This window comes from Aedes aegypti, chromosome 1 (assembly GCF_002204515.2).
Source record: "Aedes aegypti strain LVP_AGWG chromosome 1, AaegL5.0 Primary Assembly, whole genome shotgun sequence".
In the NCBI taxonomy this organism is placed as follows: Eukaryota; Metazoa; Arthropoda; class Insecta; order Diptera; family Culicidae; genus Aedes; species Aedes aegypti.
The window spans coordinates 218,144,811-218,167,364 of NC_035107.1; the positions used below are offsets into that span (position 1 = coordinate 218,144,811).

The 22,554-nt window shown below is 38.2% G+C and overlaps 1 protein-coding gene across 1 annotated transcript; it reads left to right on the top strand.

Annotated features, from left to right (window-relative positions):
* Positions 1-943: 943 nt before the first annotated feature.
* LOC110681545 (carbonic anhydrase 13-like) lies at positions 944-19,425 on the top strand. Its single transcript, XM_021857591.1, has 2 exons — positions 944-1,487; positions 18,231-19,425. The coding sequence occupies exons 1-2, from the start codon at positions 1,415-1,417 to the stop codon at positions 19,178-19,180; spliced, it is 1,023 nt and encodes a 340-aa protein (XP_021713283.1). The 5' UTR covers positions 944-1,414; the 3' UTR covers positions 19,181-19,425.
* The last annotated feature ends 3,129 nt before the right edge of the window (positions 19,426-22,554 follow it).

The window sequence follows — 22,554 nt, forward strand, 5'->3', positions numbered from 1 at the left end:
TCTTATGAGCACTTCCACAGTTATTAACTGAGAGCTTTCTTTGCCAAAGTTGCCATTTTCGCATTCGTATATCGTGTGGCAGGTACGATGATAGTCTATGCCCAGGGAAGTCAAGAAAATTTCCATTACGAAAAGATCCTGGACCGACTGGGAATCGAACCCAGACACTTTCAGCATGGCTTTGCTTTGTAGCCGCGGACTCTAACCACAAGGCTAAGGTAGGCTAAGGTAAAGTTAGGTTAAGTAAATTGAAAACGTTATTTTTTTTCTCTTATAAGCAGGTGAAATCAACTCACCTGTAAAAAAAACTGAACTGCAACGGCAAATGTAATATGTTGTTAACAAAATGGTAAATAAAATCTTGAATTTATTTTACCAAATTAGGATGATAACACAGAACACCTAGATATAAGAAATGAATGTACTGTTTGGAATGATACTAATAAAGAAATTAAAAGAAAAAAATAAAACTTTTTTTGTTTCTGTGCACTAGTCGATTGAAATTAAAAGGTCTATCCCGGGACATAGAAGGCTTATGGAATTAACGCAACAAAAATATTACAGCACACGTGTTGCCAAACGGTAATTAATAGTTTCTATGATGAAACACTGTTTAACATTGCAAAACATTGAGTATTGCTCATAAATTCAATTATTCAAACTAATATCACCCACCCATGCAGCCAGAAGGCAAATACGTACGAGCAAAACTTATCCGGTTGTCACTCGAAACCATAAACAGCTTGTAACTTCCCTGGGCAAACAATGCGAACCCGATATGATTTCCCGACAATCAAGGCAACAGAACCCCCCAGCAAACGGCATCCGGGTTTCCTCTAAGAAGGCATGCTTGATATCCCAACGACCAATCCCAGTAACAGAACTAACTTACAAGTTCTGGATCCGAGGTCCCAAGGGGCGGTTAAAAACTAGAGCAGCCGCTCGGCACCGCTTCAGTTCAAATCGTATCGCGCGGGAGTTAAGTTAGACAAGACAAGTAAGCCGTTCCGTTGCCCTAACTTGGCCCTGAGAAGAAATTTGCCCACCGTGTGAGAAACGCCAGAGGCTTTATGGTGATCCAGCCGGAGCTTGGGCGTGTCACTTCACATTTCTAAACTAACCGAGAACAAATCACGCGCGCGCACTTGCACTGGGGTGGTCAAGATCAACTTTGCGATCCGAGGGAATTCTTGCTTGGAGCTAGTAGGAAATTGCGTTGGCGTGAGAAAGCGGCTTAAGCCACGCGGATCAAGTCAGTGTATGTGATTTATCGAGTCAAGCTTAGTGCGATAGTGGAGAAATTAATTGAGGCCTGTCAACTTTGTGCGTGCCATTGGAGGATTTTGCCGCTGGAAGCTTGTTGTGCTGATTTGTCTTCGATATTCGGATTAGGAGTGGTGATTGATTCTCGAAAATGGGACTTCTCGATTCGAAGGTCTGGTTCGTGACCCAAGTGCTGGCAGCTGTGCCGCTGGTCTACAGTGGGCGTAAGTATGTTTGATTATGAACGGGTAACGTGTGCAGAACGGCAGAGCTATATTATTTTATTTCAAGAGATGTGATTAGCATATTTAGTTTTCTATACTCTCTCGTCAGGATATTTTTTGGACGGTTGCAATTTGGACATAGTCAATCCAAGTAATAATTACAATACATATTGGTTTTACTTGAATTTATTAGAATTTAATTGCAGCATTAATTAAAACATACTGTTTTCTAACGGTTTTATATATAGGAAGATTTTGAAGAACACTTGCAGTTATCAATTGAACCTTTCTTTAAAACTATTTGTATACTTGTTGGTTTTGTGGAAGATACTTTTTTATTGATTTTTTTTGTATAACAAAAACAATTATTGTAACCGTTTTCAATTTCGTAATCGTATTCTAATGTCGCAGGTAACTTTCCAAAATGATTTATTTGTTCAATCAAAATCGGATTCTTGTAGACTAACATAGACGTCAGACTCCTTCTCGTTAGATGCGGTAGATCGTATAGGATTTTTTTTTGCTTGTTTCGGTAATATCTGTAAACTGACTATAGTGTCTTCACGAGATTCTTAGATTCTTAGTTAAAACTTTTAACTTGAATTGGACAAATTGTAACGCTATTTCAATATGTTCAAAAATCGACCATTATCGATTACATTGTTATACATTCGAGAGAATTACTTAAAAGCGCCTAATATTCACCTCAATTTTTGTTTTCGTTCGAAAGGGCTTTCGATCGAAAACCGTTTAGCATCCATAAAATGTTGGCAGAAAAATCTGAAAACCACCCAAAATCAATGAAACAGTCATTCAAGTCATCCTGCAAAAATTTGGGTGCTGAGTGCAATAGGGTTCAGTTTTTCGCGTCACTGGAATGATATTTAGCTTTTGTGAAATGAGCGTGCTTATTAAAATAACTACACACTAAGCTCTTACGGTGAATTTCACCGTAATCTCAACAGCTGAACAGTTCGGTGAAATAAAACACCGTAATCCTCGTCGGAATTTACCGGATTCCGGTGATTTTTTACATAGGAGAAGGTATCGACCGTGATTGTTTTATTTTATTTTGTTTTACGGCTATAGCGGTCATGCGACTCAAAGCTAAAGGGAGTCTATAGAAGCAAATGATGGAAACGAATAGGTGCATAGGCGTCGCAAGGGAGCGACAAGATTGAAAATTTTTAATTAGGTGGTGAAAATTGAGCAAGCCATTTTAAAGTCAGTAAGCATCGAAGCGTCCTGTATTTTGCCTAGCTTCTCTACTGGAAAAGGGTTGGCTCAAAGCTTTGAGCTTTGCTACCAACACAGGCAAAATACAGGAGGCTTCAATGTGCTCTTATACTGACGGCAATCAACCGAACGGTTCTATCGATCGATGACTGATATTGGGAATTAACACGCAGTCAAAGATGGTTTGTCTTTATCATGTGTGCTCTTCCCGCCAGTCACCACATGATCCTATTAGAACTGCATTGATTTTTTACCGAATACTGTAAAAATTTACCGTACTCCGTTAATTTATTTTACCGAACTGTTCAGCTGATGAGATTTCACAGGAATCCGTAAAATAATTTAAGTGTGTACAGATGCTCTATCAAGGTTGAATGATCAGTTTGGTGAGCTCGTTTCATGCTTTCATGTTAAATGTACTAGGTATTATTCAACGTATTTTATCACGCTAACTGTGAGAATGTTACTTTAATTAATTGATGTTATAAAATATGAACAGTTCGTCACTGTTAGTGTCGACAAAGACTCTTGTACTTCAATATTGAAAATCTCATACTGTTGGGGCAGGATCGTGGTTTCCGGCGGGACACACTCTGGGTTCACAATAGGACACAATGCACTACTCCACTTAGGCAAGGCTTGGGCACTCAAGATCACCAGAGTCTATTAAAACTTATTTTTGAGTTAGGAACACTTCTTAATGTAATGACCTTTATTCTTCGGAGGTTGAACTTTTACTGACTGACTTTATCACAAATTCATCGTCTATTTATCCTACGTTGTGTATAACATATGTATTGCGCAATTCAATTTTAATACTGCACTTGCATGCAAATTTGTAGCATAATGCTTATGACTGACAGCACTGCCTGTTTTTGGGTCATGATCAGTTTGAGAACTGTCACATACCTTTCCTTTTTCCTGATTTTTAACATTTAAAAAAATTACCTTTGCATGGTTCGACGCTAAAAGTGTCGACTAACATATATTCACGTTGTCTTTAGAGTACTGATAAGTGATTTTTTGAACTGAGGTTGTTTTGTGATTCATCATCACGAATCAAGGTGAATCTTGATCATGCATCTGTGGTCTCTCCCCACTGAAAAAAACCCTTCCCATGACAACCATGGAGATGCAGAGGTGATATCGGTATCTAGTAACAATGGATGTCACACTAACATTTCTTTCCTTCACCGATGACCGTAAGGACGTGGCCTGTGCCGCTATTTACTTTTTAATGTTTGGAGTTCTCGAAAGTGTACATTGAAGATGGAACGCTACTCCCAAGCAACATCTCGTGGTTCCTTGTACAACTTCGATTATTCTAGTAAATCACGGAGTAGCAACTACGAATTTTAAGGTCATCAATGCTTATTAGAGTGATGCAAATTCTGAAATTTTGGCTCCCCTATGCTCAAACGATTTGTATTATAGTAAATAGCATCCTCCCAAAGTTTGAAATGATTCGGAAGAAATTTGACTGTGCCCACGCCATTTAAAATTTACATGGACATTACTATGGAAAACGCCAACATGTTGTGTTAAGCCCTCTACCTACTCGTAATAATATTTTATGGAAAAGTGAACAAACTCTTCTCATATTAAATCTTTTTATTTACAACTTTGCCCAAGACCACATTTTGATTGGACGTCAGGATAAATTGCTATTTAAATCATAAAGTGGGTTTGCATTTTGCATCCTTAACCAACTGCTCGGCAGGCAACAGTGATGCAAAATTTCAAATTTCAGCTCCCAAATGCTTAAACGATTATAATTATGGTAAATAGCTGGGGGCACCGATACTACACACGAAATTGGATACAATTGTTTTCCAAATTGCAAGATAGCTCCAGTTTGCCAACGACAATCAAGGCAGGCTTAGTGAAAATTGCTAGTTTTCATTTGTTGTGTACCTTCGATCTTTCAGGACAAACATTGAAAAAGGGCCACAGTTTTCTATGCGTTTAATTTTCAGTTTTAAAGAAAACTGTAAAAAGAGCCTCATTCCAATACGTTACATTCAATTAGAATGAACGGTGCTCTCGTGACGTTACTTTTTAATGTGCATGAATTGATTCTAATTCGATTTTTGCTTCTTTTGATGAAATGCAAAAATATGCTTAGGCTAATTACGCGCTTTTATCATGTTTGTCCATTGTTTAAGATCCGGGCTCACAGTGACAGTTCGTGACAGCAAAATCTCGGCTCACTGTGACGTAGAGAAATTTTGTATTGGTTTCTCCCTCCCAGGTAAATAGCATCCTTCCAAAGATTGAAGTGATTCGGAAGAAATTTGACTGTGCACAAGCCCTTTGAAGTTTATATGGAGATTACTGTGGAAAACGCCAATCTTTTGTGTTCCGTCCTCTATCTCTTCGTCATATTTTTTTTTGGAAAAGTGAACAAATTCTTCTAATGTGAAATCCTCCCAGCTTACAACTTTGCCGAAGACCACATTTTGATTGGACGTAAGGATAATTTGTTATTATTGATATCAAAGACTATATCATGCTTGAAGCTGGGAAATTTCCGCATGAAATGAGTGTGCTCACTTTTCCACAGATCATTATGACGAGCAGTTAGCGGACTGAACACAAAAAGTTTGCCTTTTCCATAGTAATTTCCATACAAACTTCAAATAGCGTGTGCTCAACCAAATTTCTTCCGAATCACTTCAAATTTTGGGGGGATCATTTTCATCATAATTGACATCGTTTAAGCATAGGGGAGCAAAAACTTCAAAATTTGCATCAGTCTATTGGCCATCCCTCTATTGGTGGGTTTTGAAAGCTCCTGTAGCGTGGATGGTGGATGATAGCGTAATACCAGGTCCGTCCCACTCGAGCTCAGATTTTGTACCACTTCTAGTACTGCATTTGGTCCCTCCGTGATGCAAACGGTACCCAAGTTTGACAGATCGCAGTACACTTTTCACGGCATTCTAGATCACCTTATGAGCCATACAATTTTGGGCAATTGCAAGGGACATGGAGGTCTCTATTTGTCTCTGGTAATACGGTGGACTATTCTGCTACGGCCTAACACTGACGGAGAAAACTGCACAACCATAACGAATACTACATGTACTGTAATTCCACATAAATTCACGATAAAATTACAATCAAAATCCCAAAAACACTGAACTAATACATACTACAGAATGCGTGGACTTCTAATTAATCGGCAAGTACCCTTTTCTGTCGACACTTTTTGACGTACTCTTACTGATTAATTGTACTGGTGCTCATGAAGATCATGCTTATTATATTACAACTTCATATAGATTGCAAACCAAGTAATTTATATCAAATTTTGATAACTGTTTTGTTTTAAAATGATCGTCAATCTTGCCTTGTTGAAGTGCATGACCTGGAAGCTGTGAATTTTGTTTTGACGTTTGTTCCGTCATGTCGATATATAGCCACGCAGTTAAAATTTTGTCATACGGCATACGTGCTCTGGTTTTTGCAGTTGCTTCTTGCTTCCGTTTTTGTTCGGGGCCTAATTATCTACAGCGACTTACACCTTATTTATTAGACGAAGTGTATATGTGCCAAAATTATCGCACAAAAAGAAAATTCGCGGAACATTAAAGAAAAGTGTTTTGTTTCAAAACATTTCATGAGGATTTGAATTTCGTATCGTCGTTACGGAATATTTCAATTATTTGTTTCGTTTCGCTAAAACCAGTGTTGAAAATTCCGCATATCGTTTCGTTTCGTAACGCTATGGAAGAAACGCATATCGCAAAACCTTATTCTATAGATATGGCTTATTTGAATAAGCTTCTAGGTACATTATCGGACATAAAAAATCACCAAACACGTTTTCCCAACCAGTAGTTCTTCAAATCTACGCCAACCCAATCACAAACCTTTTACAAGACTAAAGATGCTCATAATAATAATAAAACGGTGTTGGAGAGAAAATTACAAATACCTCCAACCTTGTAATCAACGTTAACGTTGTTAACGTTGTTAACGTTAATCAACGATTAACGCCGTTTCGTTAATTCGTTGACGTTAACCTGTAACGGTTAACGAAGCTTGCGTTGATTGCGTTGAAAAACAATTTAACATATTAGTATCATTGAAAACATTACATTCATTTCTTATATCTAGGTGTTCTGTGTTATTAGACAACACTATCATCCTAATTTGGTAAAACAAATCTAAGATTTTATTAACATTTTGTTAACAACATATTACATTTCATTTGCCGTAGCAGTTCAGATTTTTTACAGGTGAGTTGATTTCACCTGCTTATAAGAGAAAAAAAAACGCTTTGAATTTACTTAACCTAACTTAACCTAAACATATAACGCATTAATCGTTGCAATAGAAGATTGTAACGATTTTTGCCTGAAATTATTAATTATTTTATTTGACACTAGTGGTCCCGGCAAACTTCGTCTTGCCATCAAGTAGGCTGATGAAAACCGCTACGAATCGTCCCATATAAAATGACAGTTCCGTCCACTGTCGTTTTTCCGGTTTTCCCGGTAAATGTTTTGGAACTTTTATACACACAAACACGTCGGAACCCTTGACGAACAAAATGGAGAAAGAATCATCCAAATCCGCTAACCCGTTCGTAAGCCATTTCGTGACATACAAACACCATTCCATTTTTATTTATAAAGATTTGTTCCAATGTTTCAACATTGGATATTCTATGTAACTCATTGGTACTATACCAGGGAGGAAGCTTCAGAATCATTTTCAAAATTTAATTTTGAATTCTTTGCAGAGCTCTCTTCTTGGTATTACAACAGCTAGTCCGTATTGGTACAGCTTACAACATGGCTGGCCTGAAAATATGTTTGAATATCAAAAGCTTGTTCTTAAGACAAAGTTTTGATTTTCTATTAATAAGGGGATAGAGACATATTACATATTTATTACATTTGGCTTGAATGTCCTCAATATGATTTTGGAAAGTTAAATTCTTATCTACAATCAGCCCTAGATACTTAACTTCATCTGACCAATTTATTGGAACCCCTCTCATCGTGACAATATGTATACTTGAAGGTTTCAAATAAAGAGCTTTTGGTTTATGTGGGAATATTATTAGTTGAGTTTTGGAAGCATTAGGAGAAATCTTCCATTTTTGCAAGTATGAAGAAAAAATATCCAAACTTTTTTGCAATCGACTACAGATGACACGCAGGCTTCGACCTTTGGCGGAGAGGCCTGTGTCATCCGCAAACAAAGATTTTTGAAATCCCTGAGGTAACTCAGGTAAGTCAGATGTGAAAATATTGTATAATATTGGTCCTAAAATGCTGCCTTGTGGAACACCAGCTCTTACAGGAAGTCTTTCAGACTTGGAGTTCTGATAATTAACCTGAAGTGTACGATTTGACAGATAACTTTGAATTATTCTAACAATGTATGTTGGAAAATTAAAGTTTTTTAATTTTACAATCAAACCTTCATGCCAAACACTGTCGAATGCTTTTTCTATGTCTAGAAGAGCAAGACCAGTAGAATAGCCTTCAGATTTGTTGGAACGGATCAAATTTGTCACGCGTAAAAGTTGATGAGTGGTCGAATGTCCATGGCGGAATCCGAACTGTTCATTGGCAAAAATTGAATTTTCGTTGATGTGGACCATCATTCTGTTCAAAATTACCTTTTCAAAAAGTTTACTGATGGAGGAAAGCAAACTGATTGGACGATAGCTAGAAGCTTCTGCAGGATTTTTGTTTGGTTTTAAAATTGGAACAACCTTAGCATTTTTCCATTTGTCAGGAAAATATGCTAATTGAAAACATTTGTTAAATATATCAACTAAAAATGATAAGCTACTTTCTGGAAGTTTCTTGATGAGGATGTAGAAAATTCCCTCATCGCCAGGAGCTTTCATATTTTTGAATTTTTTAATAATAGTTCTCACTTCTTCCAAATCAGTCTCCCAGGCATTTTCGAAAACGTTCTCTTGATTGAGAATATTTTCGAAGTCTTGAGTAACTTGATTTTCAATTGGACCAATAAGTCCTAAATTAAAATTGTGCGCACTTTCAAACTGCATTCAATATGCATTGTCAATATCAAGTTTAGTTTCTAAAGAAATGTTAACATCAAGATTAGAGTCAACATACGTTTCATATATATTCCAGTCGGCTCGAAAATAATTGAAAGTGGAGCTGATAGGATTGAGAATCGCTTCTTGGGATATTTGAAATAAAACAGGGACATGATCAGAATCAAAATCAGCATGAGTAACTAATTGGCTACAAAGATGACTAGAGTCGGTTAAGACCAAGTCAATCGTAGATGGATTTCTAGAAGAGGAAAACATGTAGGGCTATCAGGGTATTGAATTGAGAAATATCCTGAAGAGCACTCATCAAATAAAATTCTGCCGTTGGAATTACTTTGAGAATTATTCCATGACCGATGTTTGGCATTAAAGTCACCAATGACAAAAAATTTTGACTTATTGCGAGTCAATTTTCGCAAATCAGTTTGGAGCAAATTAACTTGCTGTCCAGAGCATTGAAAAGGCAAATAGGCAGCTATGAAAGTATATTTACCAAGCTGTGTTTCAACAGAAACACCTAAAGTTTCAAAAACTTTAGTTTCAAATGATGAAAACAGTTGATGTTTTATACGCCTATGAATGATGATTGCAACTCCCCCACATGCCCCATCAAGTCGATCATTACGATAAACAAAAAAATTTGGGGTGGGTAATGTCTGTTACATTACCGCGAGGTTGACGTAGAACTACGATGATTAATAATTTGATTTGTCATGTGTATGAATTTGTAAGTGTACTAGTTTTGTGTTGTTATTGACCGGATGAAGTTTTCAGAAGTTAACTCTTTTTGGACTCATTTTGGTAGTCCTAAAAAGAACCATTTGTCTTTCTGTGGTTCCGAAAACCAGTGTTTAGTGTTCCAGGAATAATGCCAGATGATTGAATTTGTTTGTTTGGTCGTTGCTTGGTTGGGTGATCGGTTTCTGGCTCCAGCTGTAGTTCGCCAAACACCTCCAGTAGATTAGATGTTTGATAGCTCGGGTGCTTCGATCGTTAGAATCGATAGAATCGGTCCAGTGCTTTGGTCTGTAGCAATATCCATTGCATGAGCATTTAGGCTCTGTACATTGATACTCATCAATATGCAGGCTTGGCCGCTATGATCCAGTATTTCACGCAGTTCGTCTCAAAGCGTCACTAATCGATGATTGCCTAAGCGCTGCAGCTCATTCCTTAAGTCAACTATCTTGGGAGAATTACTGCCTTTGGCGTGATGGAACTTGAAAAAAGTAAAGTTTGTCAAAAATAGTCCTTGCAATGAAGTAACCCGCGACAATCCAACATATACCAATTGCTGATCCTGACTTTTGTCATAGTCGTACACGACCTCGGGGAAAGTTACACCTTGCGACTTATGAACAGAAAAAGCACAGGCACTAACCATCGGGAACTGAATGCGTTTGCATTTGATTATGCCGCACAGTTTGAAAGTAAAATAAAAATTCTCTATACAGGGAGTAGTGCTTCGTGAAGCCCAAGCAGGACAGTTCGGTTTTGCGTCGTCCGATAGATTTAGCTCACGGTTTCGCGTGTGTTTTCGTTGCTGGAGGTTTTTTTTTGTTTTTTTTTCCCGTTTTGGAGCGTCTTGCTGGGTAGTGCTTCGTGAAGCCCAAGCAGTACAGTTCGGTTTTGCGTCGTCCGATAGATTTAGCTCACGGTTTCGCGCGTGTTTTCGTCGCCGGAGATTTTTTTTTTTCTGTTTTGGAGCGTCTTGCTGGGTAGTGCTTCGTGAAGCCCAAGCAGGACAGTTTTTACATTCAGAAATGGAATAGTGGTTATCACGCCTAATGGTATGGGTGCCCTAGTGTAGATGTGGTTGTGAACCTTAGAGGAAAACAATATGCACTCTGTCTCGAATAACACCCAAAATCCGGGTGTAAAACAAACTGTGTATGACGAGCGTATGCTAGTCTACGTGTGTTCAAATGTCACTAAGCTCTATAGTGAAAAGTGAAAAATGAAAAAGTGATTTGTTTGATTTGTGTCCTCAGTACTGTTGGTTTTTGGCTGCCGTAAGTTCACCGAACCATCCGGAAGTGACAGGCAGCACATAAATTTAGAGAATCAATCCGGTGAGTTTGTTCCAGTATGATACTTTTTCTTTTGTGAGCCTTCCGGATCGTTTTCGTCCGCGTCGTGGAACTTCTGATCGTTTCTTGAACGGAAAATGTTATTTTCGGAGTTTGATAATTATGTTCAGATTGCGCATTCTGTCCGGGCGGGTGTTACGCAACTAACAATCGGTTGTGGATGCTTTTTAACCGTTCGATGACCCTGGAGGGATCGATTCTGCTTTTCGTATAATTTTGAGCAGAAAAACCGACTGTGTTATCCTAGGGTGTTTAGTTCGAACGCGCTTCCTTTCGTTTTTCGAAATAAAACTACAGTACCACCCAGTACAGTTTTTCAATGGGCACAGTACAGTTTTTCAATAGGCGTGATTTTTTTTTTTTTACGCGTATCGTTATTTTATACAATCCGATGACCCTGGAGGGATCGGTTTTGCTTTTTACTGGTTATTGAGCAAAAATATTATTGCACAATCGACAAGCATTTCGCGAAATACTATTTATACTATAAATAAGCTATTGTTTTCTCTTTTGATTGCCGGCATTCAAAAGATTAATTTGAAAACGCTTAAACAACAAATATTTATGGTCTATCGCCAGCTTTCTAGGCGAATCCTGACAATATACCTTCCCCAACCTCCAACTCCGTAGCACTTATGAGGGTGTCGCTGAGTCGGTGGCCTCTCATTAAGTAAGTGCTACATCAACATTTCCTTCCCCTATCCCAAGTTACGGTAAAGATGGGCGTGGCCGGGAATAGCGACATTCATGCTTTTAGTATTCTTGTTTATGATTTGAACAAGGTATACTCCCCTGCCTTGTTCTTGAAAGTAGTCAGGATGAGATTATTAAAAAGAAACATGAATGTTGCTAGTATCCAATCTACGAAGTATACCGTAACTACGCTAACGCTAACGCTAACGCTAACGCTAAATAAAAATTCTCTATACAGGAGTGAAACTGGAATTTCAAAACCAAGAGCCTTACGTTGGCATGAAATATTTTGAACTCTAATAACTTTTTGCTGGTTTAACGAAATTCCTTGAATGGCACCTCAATTGAAAGACAAGACATCAAAGGGTCATGTCGTTTACTTACTGAATTTCACATACCTGTCCAAATAGTTTAATTACTGTTTTAAAAGAGAACGTTGATTTATAAATAGGGATGCTAGAGAAAAATTGACGTCATTTGCTTTCCATTCTCCGCTTGGATCGCATCTCAGCAGGAAATAGATCGTCTGGCTCTGACCGGGCGTGCTTCTCAGGCACAGACATCGATAGCGAAGGACCTCCCCGTTTGTCTTGCTTCGCTCAAATCAAACTGTCGAGCGAGCGAGAGAAGATGCCGTCCGAAGCCAAAGTCATCACCGCTGCCGCCGCCAAGAAGAAGAAGAAGGGGAAGCAGTCCACCAGGAAAATTTGCGGTCGAACTGTGAACACGGTCGGGCAAGTCATTCTCGCTTTGTGCTTCACCGCTTGTTTGCGTTCACCCAGCCATCGTCATCGCCGCCATCATCAGATTTCGACTTAAGCCCGGTGATCCACTACCTGTCACTAATGTGCGCCATCCACGCCACGAAACTTTCGGTTCGTCGTATAAGCAAATATGCTCAAATTTATACATTTGAGTTGAGGATTCCCCGTTTGACCATGGCAATCAACTGATAACATCCCGCAGTGTTATTTATCTGTAAGAGCATCAAAGCTAACAAAGCCATCGGCCCTTTTCAGGGCCATCAAATTAGTGGAAAAGAGTTAAAAGAGAAATATTTCCGACTTTATATATGACTAATATTCCTAAATCAGTTTCACAGCTTCATACAAAATTTCATTTGTCATGAATAATTTATGACTAAACGTTTTGAGACTGTAATCGCGGACGCTGCTGCAGTGCCGTCGGGGTGAGTGCTCAACATTCCACAACAATTGTAAAATAGAGTGGCATTTCCAGCAGCGTCTTTGATGTTCCATATTTTATGGGAACACTTTGATTAGGAAAATTATCACATGTTACAAAATTGCGACATATTTAGAATGCTTTTGATAAGACATTCTCATTGAACAATTGTAATAATTTTTTCACCCATGGATCAGAAATTTACCATCATAATAAAAAAAAAACTATTCATTATCAATAGCTCGTATTGAATATTTGGTTAATGTCAAGCCTTCCAGCAATTCATGTTCGACCAATTTCTCACGCATTAGCATTCTCCGCAATTTTCAAGTAATTCCAAGCCCAACACATTATTGGCACATACCCATTTCCCAGATTGGTCGATCAGAAAGCGAAGAGCACAAAAGGGAGGAGCATCATCTGCTATTCTGAGGTTATAATACATGCTTCCTTCGTCGGATTCAGTTTCATTCCAATTCCGCTTTCGAGCTGGTAAGAGCTCCTCCGAACTTGCTCAGCGAGAAGTACCTCGCTGCTAGAAATCTGCTGAGCTGTTAATCTTCAAGCTGCTAATCCAGCTTCTGGTTTGTGAAATCGCTCAAGATTTCTAGGTTGACCGATCCGCGCTTCTAAATTTCGACTCGTGGTAAACTCGTGGTCACAGCATCCAAGCTCAATCGGCCCTTTTCAGGGCTACTTTACTGATTTATCTATAATGATCTAAATATCGCGGTATACTATAATTTGGTTCACATAATTTACCCCTCATAATTACATGAATTTGAGAATTTACCGCTGCAGCACCGTCGGACCGTAATAACACCATACTACTCAGCATTGTATGGTATTTCTAAAAGCATCGTTGATTTATCATATAATGGGGGAACACTTCCTAAATTCTCGACTATGGAAATTGGAAAATGTATTAAAATTGCGACAGATTTTAAATACTGTTCAATAAACTGTTTCCTGACCAATTGTAATGAGCAACTATTGATCTGAAACTTTTCTACAAGTAAGTCTATTGCAAATGTCATAGTATATAAATCAGAACACATTGAACATTGATCAGAAATATTTAAAATTTGCACGAAAGCAAAACATGCGTGATTTTAATTTATTGTAAGCTGTTAAAATAATGTTGATATTTTTACTGTCCATACGAACGCGCATGTGAATTTTCCAAGATATGTAAATCCCTAACCAAGACATCAACTTCATGTATCTTATCCTAGATTGGTCAATCAGAAGAAGGCGAAGAATACGAAAGGGAGGAGCATTGTCTGCAATTCATTTAAGGGACGAATGACCTTTGGATTAAAATCCCTCTGTAACAACAACAGGATTCGGTTCATTTCATGTACACTTTCGAGCTAGTAAGAACTTCTCGTGATAAACACAGTATAGTTAGTAATATTTTTTAATGTGCTTACCACATACTTGCTATAATCTCTTAATTCATCTCGTAGCATCATACAATATCTGATTTATCACGAATAATCGACAATACGACAATTTGAGGATGGACCGAGAACGCTGCTGCAGTGCCGTTGGGATGCAATAACAGCCCAAGCAACCAATAGTTCGGATTGTACTTAAGCAGTGAACTCCGTAGTTCACTTTTGGTATAAATCTAGTTTCAGTGAAATTTTCTCGCTGATTAAGAGTGCACTGCGGACATTAAATAAACTTGATTCTCAGAAGAGTAGCTCATAACCTCATCAACAACTTGAAAGTTCAAAACAAGGTCATATTGAACTTATTTGGTACTTGAAGGTAAAAATCAAACTTAATCGAACTTTATATGAACTGTAAAGTCCGGTTAATTACTTAAAAAGTTAGCTGATTAAGCCAAAACATGCCCTTTTATCCGAACTTTTGGTTGCTTGGGAGCATAATGCTCATCTTATACATCCCTTGCCAAGACATCAATTTCATATAGCCTATTTCTCAGATTGTCTATTGCGTTATAGACAACATGTAGAAAAATCAATTCAGATCAATAGTTGCTCATTACAATTGGTCAAGAAACAGTTTATTGAACAGTATTTAAAATCTGTCGCAATTTTAATACATTTTCCAATTTCCGTACTCGAGAATTTTGGAAGCGGGGGCCATGAATGGTCCTGGCTGGAAATATTCGTGGGGAGAAGCTCGACCCTTGGCTGCAGGAATTTCATTAACAACTCTTTGTTAAAGCAGAAATTTTCCGAGGAAAATTCTGCTAAAAGTGAACTTTTTCAAAACAACTCTTTTTGATTGGAATATTTATTAACAACTCTTTGTCGAGTAAAATCATCCTAAATAACTCTTTGCTCCATCGCCAAACCAAACCATTTCATTGAATTGGCTTGTTTAGGGGTATCCTGTTTTTTACATATTCTGATTCTACGTTAAAAACTGAGCCATAATCCAAAGTTTCATAATTTTCCGTGCCCTGGAACTATTTTTAAAACAAGTTTGAATTTAGTATGGAAATCGCGTTTGAATCACCCCTCGGAAAGTTTTACTTCCGGACGAGCTGTCATTATGTAAATTGAAATGTCATTGAGTCGACGGAATGAAATCTTTTTTAATCATTTACTATATCAAAATTAAGATATTGAAGCGCAATAAAATCGTGTTACACTTAGAAAAATGTGCTCTTTCGAACAAGCTACAAGTAACTGTGAATTTTTCATCACTAAACAACCCAATTCATCAAGTACAAGAATATGAATGGTAAGGAGAGGCAGATGGTGTATATTTCGCTGGCGTTAGTTTCCAACAGGTCGCCGGTTGGCGCTGACTACTAATCCGTCCACTGAATGTTTTTCAGTTTTTGCTTTCGCTTCGTTTCGCTTCGTCACTCCGTTCGCTACTCGCACGCGATTGTTTATTGCTTTCGCGCTATTTTCGTTGAACTCTTTTGATTTTTCATGCAAAATGACCAACTTTGAAAAAATATATCTCAGTTATTTATGGACCGATTTTCACAGAATATCAGACATAGCTTAAATTTTAACATATATTATTGAGTGATTTTTCCAATCATACGTTGAAAAGCAGTAACGGTTTGACTAAAGTGGATTTTTGTGACGATTTTTTTATAATTGACATAACTAAACATATTGAAGGAATAGCTTCATGGTATCTTCAGCAAAGTTGTAGATTTTGACGAGATGAATTAGTTTGCTGAAGACAGTTTTTGTGTAAGGCTATGAGATTTTAAGATAAAAAGTTTTGAATTTTTCGTCGAAAATTACAGTTTAGTCAAACCGTTATTACTTATAAACTTGTGATTGGAAAAATTATTCAAAAATATATGTTAAAACTCAAGTTACATCTGATGTTCTGTGAAAGTTTCTTTCGAAAATATTTCCATAAATAACTGAGATCTAACTTACCAAAGTTGGTCATTTTGTATGGAAAATCGAAAAAGTTGCAAATGCATGTGAATAAGTTGGGGCCTTCCTTAGCCGAGTGGTTAGAGTCCGCGGCTACAAAGCAAAGCCATGCTGAAGGTGTCTGGGTTCGATTCCCGGTCGGTTCAGGATCTTTTCGTAATGGAAATTTTCTTGACTTCCCTGGGCATAGAGTATAATCGTACCTGCCACACGATATACGAATGCAAAAATGGAAACTTTGGCAAAGAAAGCTCTCAGTTAATAACTGTGGAAGTGTCATAAGAACACTAAGCTGAGAAGCAGGCTCTGTCCCAGTGAGGACGTTAATGCCAAGAAGAAGAATAAGAAGATGTGAATAAGTTCTCAGTTTATTCGACAAACCAGCTAAATATTTCATGGGTGCACAACAGCAATAGGGTAGCGGATCACAGGGATTTAGTTGAAATCTGGAAACGTAGCTCAATTTTGAAATCTTGAGCGATTTCACAAACGAGATTCTGGATTAACAGCTCAGCAGGCTTCTAGCAGCGAGGTACTTCTCGCTAAGCAAGAGCTCTTACCAGCTCGAAAGCGGAAATGGAATGAAACTGAATCCAACGAAGGCAGCATGTTTTATAACCTTGGAATAGCAGATGATGCTCCTCCCTTTTGTGCTCTTCGCTTTCTGATCGACCAATCTGGGAAATGGGTATGTGCCAATAATGTGTTGGGCTTGGAATTACTTGAAAATTGTAGAGAATACTAATACGTGAGAAATTGGTGGAACAAGAATTGTTGGAATGATTGGCATTCCCTAAATATTCAATACGAGCTATTGATAATCAATAGTTTTCTTTATTATGACGGTAAATTTCGGATCCATGGGTGCCAAAATTATTACAATTGTTCAATGAGAATGTCTTATCAAAAGCATTCTTAATATGTCGCAATTTGGTTACATGGGATAATTTTCCTAATCAAAGTGTTCCCATAAAATATGGAACATAAAAGGCGCTGTTGGAAATGCCACTCTATTTTACAATCGTTGTGAAATGTTGAGCACTCACCCCGACGGCACTGCAGCAGCGACCGCGAGTACAATCTCAAATGGTTGAGTCATAAATTATTCATGACAAATGAAATTTTGTATGAAGCCGTGAAATTGATTTAGGAATATTAGAAGTTAGAAATAAAGTCGGAAATATTTCTCTTTTAACTCTTTTCCACAAATTTGATGGCTCTGAAAAGAACCGATGGCTTTGTTAGCTTCGATGTTGTTACGAATAAATTACACTGCTCGGACCAGCAAAACTCAGGGGGCTTCTGGTATTTGCTCCTAACGGGATTACTTCTTGACCACCAATGATGATTTCATCACGAGTCGAAATTTTGAAGCGCGGGTCAACAGCTCCTCGGCCGATGAAATTTGCGGCGGCGATGACGATGGCTGGGTGAACGCAAACAAGCGGTGAACCACAAAGCGAGAATAACTCGCCCGACCGTGTTCACAGTTCGACCGCACATTCACCTGTGGACTGCTTCCTCTTCTTTTTCTAGGCGGCGGCAGCGGTGATGGCTTTAGCTTCGGACGGCATCTTCTCTCGCTCGCTCGATAGTTTGATTTGAGCGAAGCAAGACAAACGGTGGCGTCCTTCGCTATCGATGTCTGTGCCTGAGAAGCACGCCCGGTCAGAGCAAGCCGATCTGTCGCCTGCTGTGATGCGAGCCAATATGAGAGTGGAAAGCAAATGACGTCAAATTTTTTCTAGCCACCCCTATTTATAGATTTGCTTGAAATCAACGTTCTATTTTAAAACAGTTATTGAACTATTTGGACAGGTATTTAGGATTCAGTAAGTAAACGACATGAAGCTTTGATGTCTTATCTTTCGATTGAGGTGCTAATCAATAAATTTCGTTAAGCCAGCGAGAAGTTATAAACGTTTAAAATATTTCATGCCAGCGTAACGCTCTTGGTTTTGAAATTCCAATTTCACTCCTGTATAGAGAAGAAAGACGTACTTCTACGTCAAAAAGTGATCAACTACAAGCCCAGATGAATTTACCATTAAAATAATACTCGATTTATTCTCCACTTACCTTATACATCGTTTTCTTGTTCCAGCGTATCCTCGCACAACCAGTTCCTATTACGACCCAAATGGATTCTTCCAGTTTGCAGATAAAACCCACCATAGGTTCTACAACTTTTACCAACACGTGACCGAAGCGGCCCGTGCTGAAAAGCTCATCTCCAACAACGAAGTTTGGCCTAGTGATAAATCCATTAGCCAAATGGCAAGCGGTTCCTTCTCATATCGCGAAGAAGACGACTACGGTCCATCGAATTGGGGAGCGTTGAATGCCACCTGCGAGGGCATGTATCAAAGTCCCATCAACCTTATTGCCAATAGGTCTGTGATTGTCCAACAGAAGCGGGCCCTCGAATTGAAGGGTTCTCGGAACGTCCCGATGGCCATGGTCGTAGAAAACGAAGGTGGAGCCGCGGCCTTCTTTCCCGAATTCCGAACGAATGAACAGCCGAGACTTCGTGGTGGACCACTTCGAGGGGAATACTTGTTCTATCAGTTTCACTATCATCTAGGGTCGGAGCATACGTTCGACAAGAAGCGGTATTCGGCGGAAATGCATCTGGTGTTCTACAACGAGTTGTATGGATCATTCAAGGCTGCTAGGGATCAGGCCAATGGTGTGGCTGTGATAGCGTTGACGTTTGACGTACTGAAGAGCCGTAGGATCAATTCACTGAACAAGTGGACTCGTAGTTTGGCCGAAGTGGTTGAAGCTGAAAGTGAGTACAGTATACCTAGGCAAGAGCTGTTTTCGGTGAGCGACGTTTTGGGTGATATGGAATGGCCGTACTTTGCGTACGAAGGAAGTCTAACGACGCCACCTTGCTCTGAAACGGTACAGTGGATTGTGGCTAGCGAGCGGCAATTGTTGACTCGAAGCGAACTGAAAACGATGCGTATGCTAAAAGGAAGAGGTGGCGATTGGGTGCAGACAGCGCGGCCAACACAGGCCCTGAATTTCCGAAGGGTGTTTATCTATTGATAGGCAAGCCTAGCAGGATGTTGGATACCAATGTGGGAATCAACTGATTTGTTTCCAGTATCTGGGTACTAATCGGGAATGTTCATCAGAGATTAGGTAAATTAAAGAACTAAACTGTACCGAATGCAAACTAATCTTTGGATCATAATAAATGATAGTAGTGTCATCTATATTAAGGATGAAAACCTCGCTCCACAAAGAAGTGTTCATTGTGCCATTGAAAATAAATGAAATAATAAAGTATTCCAGGGTTTTGTTTCTTTTTGTTATCTCGTCTCTTCATTATGTTTTCATTTCACAGTTGGAGTTGCAAGCACTGTGACATCATTATGAATTAACCCTCTAATACCCAAATTTTTTATTTTCGATCTAAATATTATTTTTAGCTATTTAATTTTTTTTTTTCTGAACACGTTTTGGGCAATGATTTATTTTTATTCGCAAATCTATGAATTTGGATTTTTGATTTTTATAATTTTTATTTTTGAGCTTCCCTATCCTTTTTCAATTTTTCTTGAATTTTATTTATTTTTTTGGATTTTCTTATTTTTCTTGTAATTAACGGAAAAACAGTTTTTAAATTATTTTCATACCACCAAGCCTATGATAGGTTAATCGTAGAAAAATAAAAAAGGTACGGTTTTTATATTACACGTTAAATGAACCCAAGGCATTTAGAGGTTATATAAGAAAACAATAATTAAAACAATTTTCAAAAATAAAAAAAAGTTTCAAAAGTCATAAAAAACTTTTCTTATATGCATGTTATGAGTCATGGTTTAAACCAAAAATAAAATTATTTTGATTTCCGAGCTACGAAAAAATACACAACATTCCAAAGTGTACCCCGTCTAAAGGCGGTGTTGAGGCCATCAGCAAGCTGCCGGGGTGTTTTCATTACACCGCGCCGGCAGACGAACATGCCTCATGCTGAGGCCCCAAATCGTACTCTCCACGTCCGCACTAAACACTTTACTTACCTGTTTCTTATCATTCATTCAGCATACCTAAAACAAAACAAAACATTAGTAAAACATTAGGGTTTCATCAGATTATTTACTTACCATTTCGATCATTCCAGATCATAACATTGAACAAACATTGTTATTGTTTATCTTTGCATTGTATCATTGTCTGACAATTCCAGAAGATTCATCATATCAATTGTATAACAGTTATCTTTCAACACATTATTGTATACAACAATACACTTCTGGAAAATTTCATGCAAGCACTATAGGGTAGAGTTGCATATAAATAGCACACCATTAGTTGTAGAAAATCAGTCTGAAATAAATCGTGAACTCGAAAACATCTCTCCGTGTAATTATTCCCTACCGGATCGTATCCGCGGGAACAGGCGGGGTTAGGTTAATTTTGATGGATTAAGTGCACAATGGACATATCGATCAAATTCTTATTTCAAAACCATAAAATGGATATAATTTTAAGTTACCCTCGGCTCGTTATCAAGTTTTACATAATTACAAACTTAGAAAATATCACCGACTCCGGTATTTTTTTTACCGAAATATAAACCGCTGAGCGCTCGAAAGTGCTTTCAGTAAAGTTAAGAATTACCGAACAATCTGTAATGTTAATCGACACTCAGCTGTCACCAAATTACAATATGTTCGTGAACTATTACCGAACGAATTGTTAAATAAATTACCGAACACATTGTTCATAACAGCAGGCAGTCGGAATAGAATAAGTTCATGATAAAAAAAAACAATGAAGTTCATATTGATATTCAATGTGATAAATCGATTTATTTCGTATTTCTGTTGCTTTCTGTTGATGAAGGTAAGACATTAAACACCATCAACGGTCTCTGGTGGGACATTGAAGAACATTCTTGGCTGTTCACTCCTCATGAAGAGAACCGGTGCCACCGATCCCGGCATAGGTGGTCATGCTGGTTATTATAACGCTGCAATCCTAAAACGTAAATTGTAAATTATTTCATCTTAAAAATACGCCTTTTAAAGACACTCAAAGGTCCTACTTACGGAGAACAAGTACTAGACGAGCATCCTGCTTCTCTAGTTTTTTGAAAACCAGTGTTCATTAGCGCAAAAACAGAATTTTAAATAGTACTGGATGCAATGCGATGTTGTTGATTAGCACTTATAAACAAATATGGAGGCCTCCGAAATTACAAATTACCATTTGTTCGGTAAAGCATTGAGCACTATGAACTGATGTACGGTAAAAAAATACAGTCTACGGCGAATCTAAATGATTTACAGTTTTTTTTGGTAATAGATCGACGATTTTGGTAAAAGTGGAGGGATATTGTTTTGATTTTTTCATTTATTCAAGGTTGTTTGGTAAATCTTGTTTGTAATACCGAAAACTCAGTTAAATATTTATTTACAGTACGTTTCCGGTAAAAAATACCGAACAACGAGAAAAAAACTAAGTGTGTACGGCGCATCACCAACCAGAAGTGATTCCTAAATCCTTACCTTAGGGATGGTACACACATTATATTCACTAAATTTGAACTTTTTCGACTCATCACCCGCCCCCTTGCCACGCTTTTTGTATGGAAGCTCCACAAATTTTGTAAGGCTTGTCTCGCAGTGATTGCCTCCATCTCCTTGGAACGTGACGTAATTTGCGCATGACCCCTTATCCTACTATCTCAATATTATTTCCATGGCAACTGTGGAGATCTTCTTCTTCTTCTTCTTCTTCTTAGCATTACGTCCTCAGTGGGACAGAGCATGTTCAATGAGCACTTCCACAGTTATTAACTAAGAGTTTTCTTTGCCAAAATTGCCATTTTCGCATTCGTATATCGTGTGGCAGGTACGATGATACTCTATGCCCAGGGAAGTCAAGGAAATTTCCATTACGAAAAGATCCTGGACCGACCGGGAATTGAACCCAGACACCTTCAGCATGGCTTTGCTTTGTAGCCACGGACTCTAACCACTCAGCTAAGGAAGGCTCCAACTGTGGAGATGTAGAGGTATATTCGATCTCTAGTAACAATGGATCATTAAAATAATCAAAACGGCCACTATGGAAAGCATAGATAGCGCCACCGTAGCCTTGTGTGTTTGACAGAACAGCAATGCTGTCACAATGTTAAATCCCTTATACAGTGGCGCCTTTGTTTTGATGCGGTGAGCACTTGCAAAAACTACATTCAATGATTCATTGTTGCCTAACTAATATTCTTTCCTTTTCCCGATGACAGTATAGCAGGCATTTGTTAAAAAATAAATGGCTACCGCTTCTGCGTCATAAGCAGAAGGTAATGGTTCAATCCCAGGCCCGTCCCTTTCACCGTACTTTGTAGTTGTATCTTCTATTTGCTTCTATCTTCCACTCTCAATATATCACAGTTCAATAGCATTTGT

What these genes read in the sequence shown, in the direction of transcription:
- LOC110681545 (XM_021857591.1), top strand. Translation starts at nt 1,415, where the DNA reads ATGGGACTTCTCGATTCGAAGGTCTGGTTCGTGACCCAAGTGCTGGCA. An exon ending in GCCGCTGGTCTACAGTGGGC is followed by an intron (nt 1,488 to 18,230) that starts GTAAGTATGTTT and finishes TTCTTGTTCCAG; the next exon opens with CGTATCCTCGCACAACCAGT.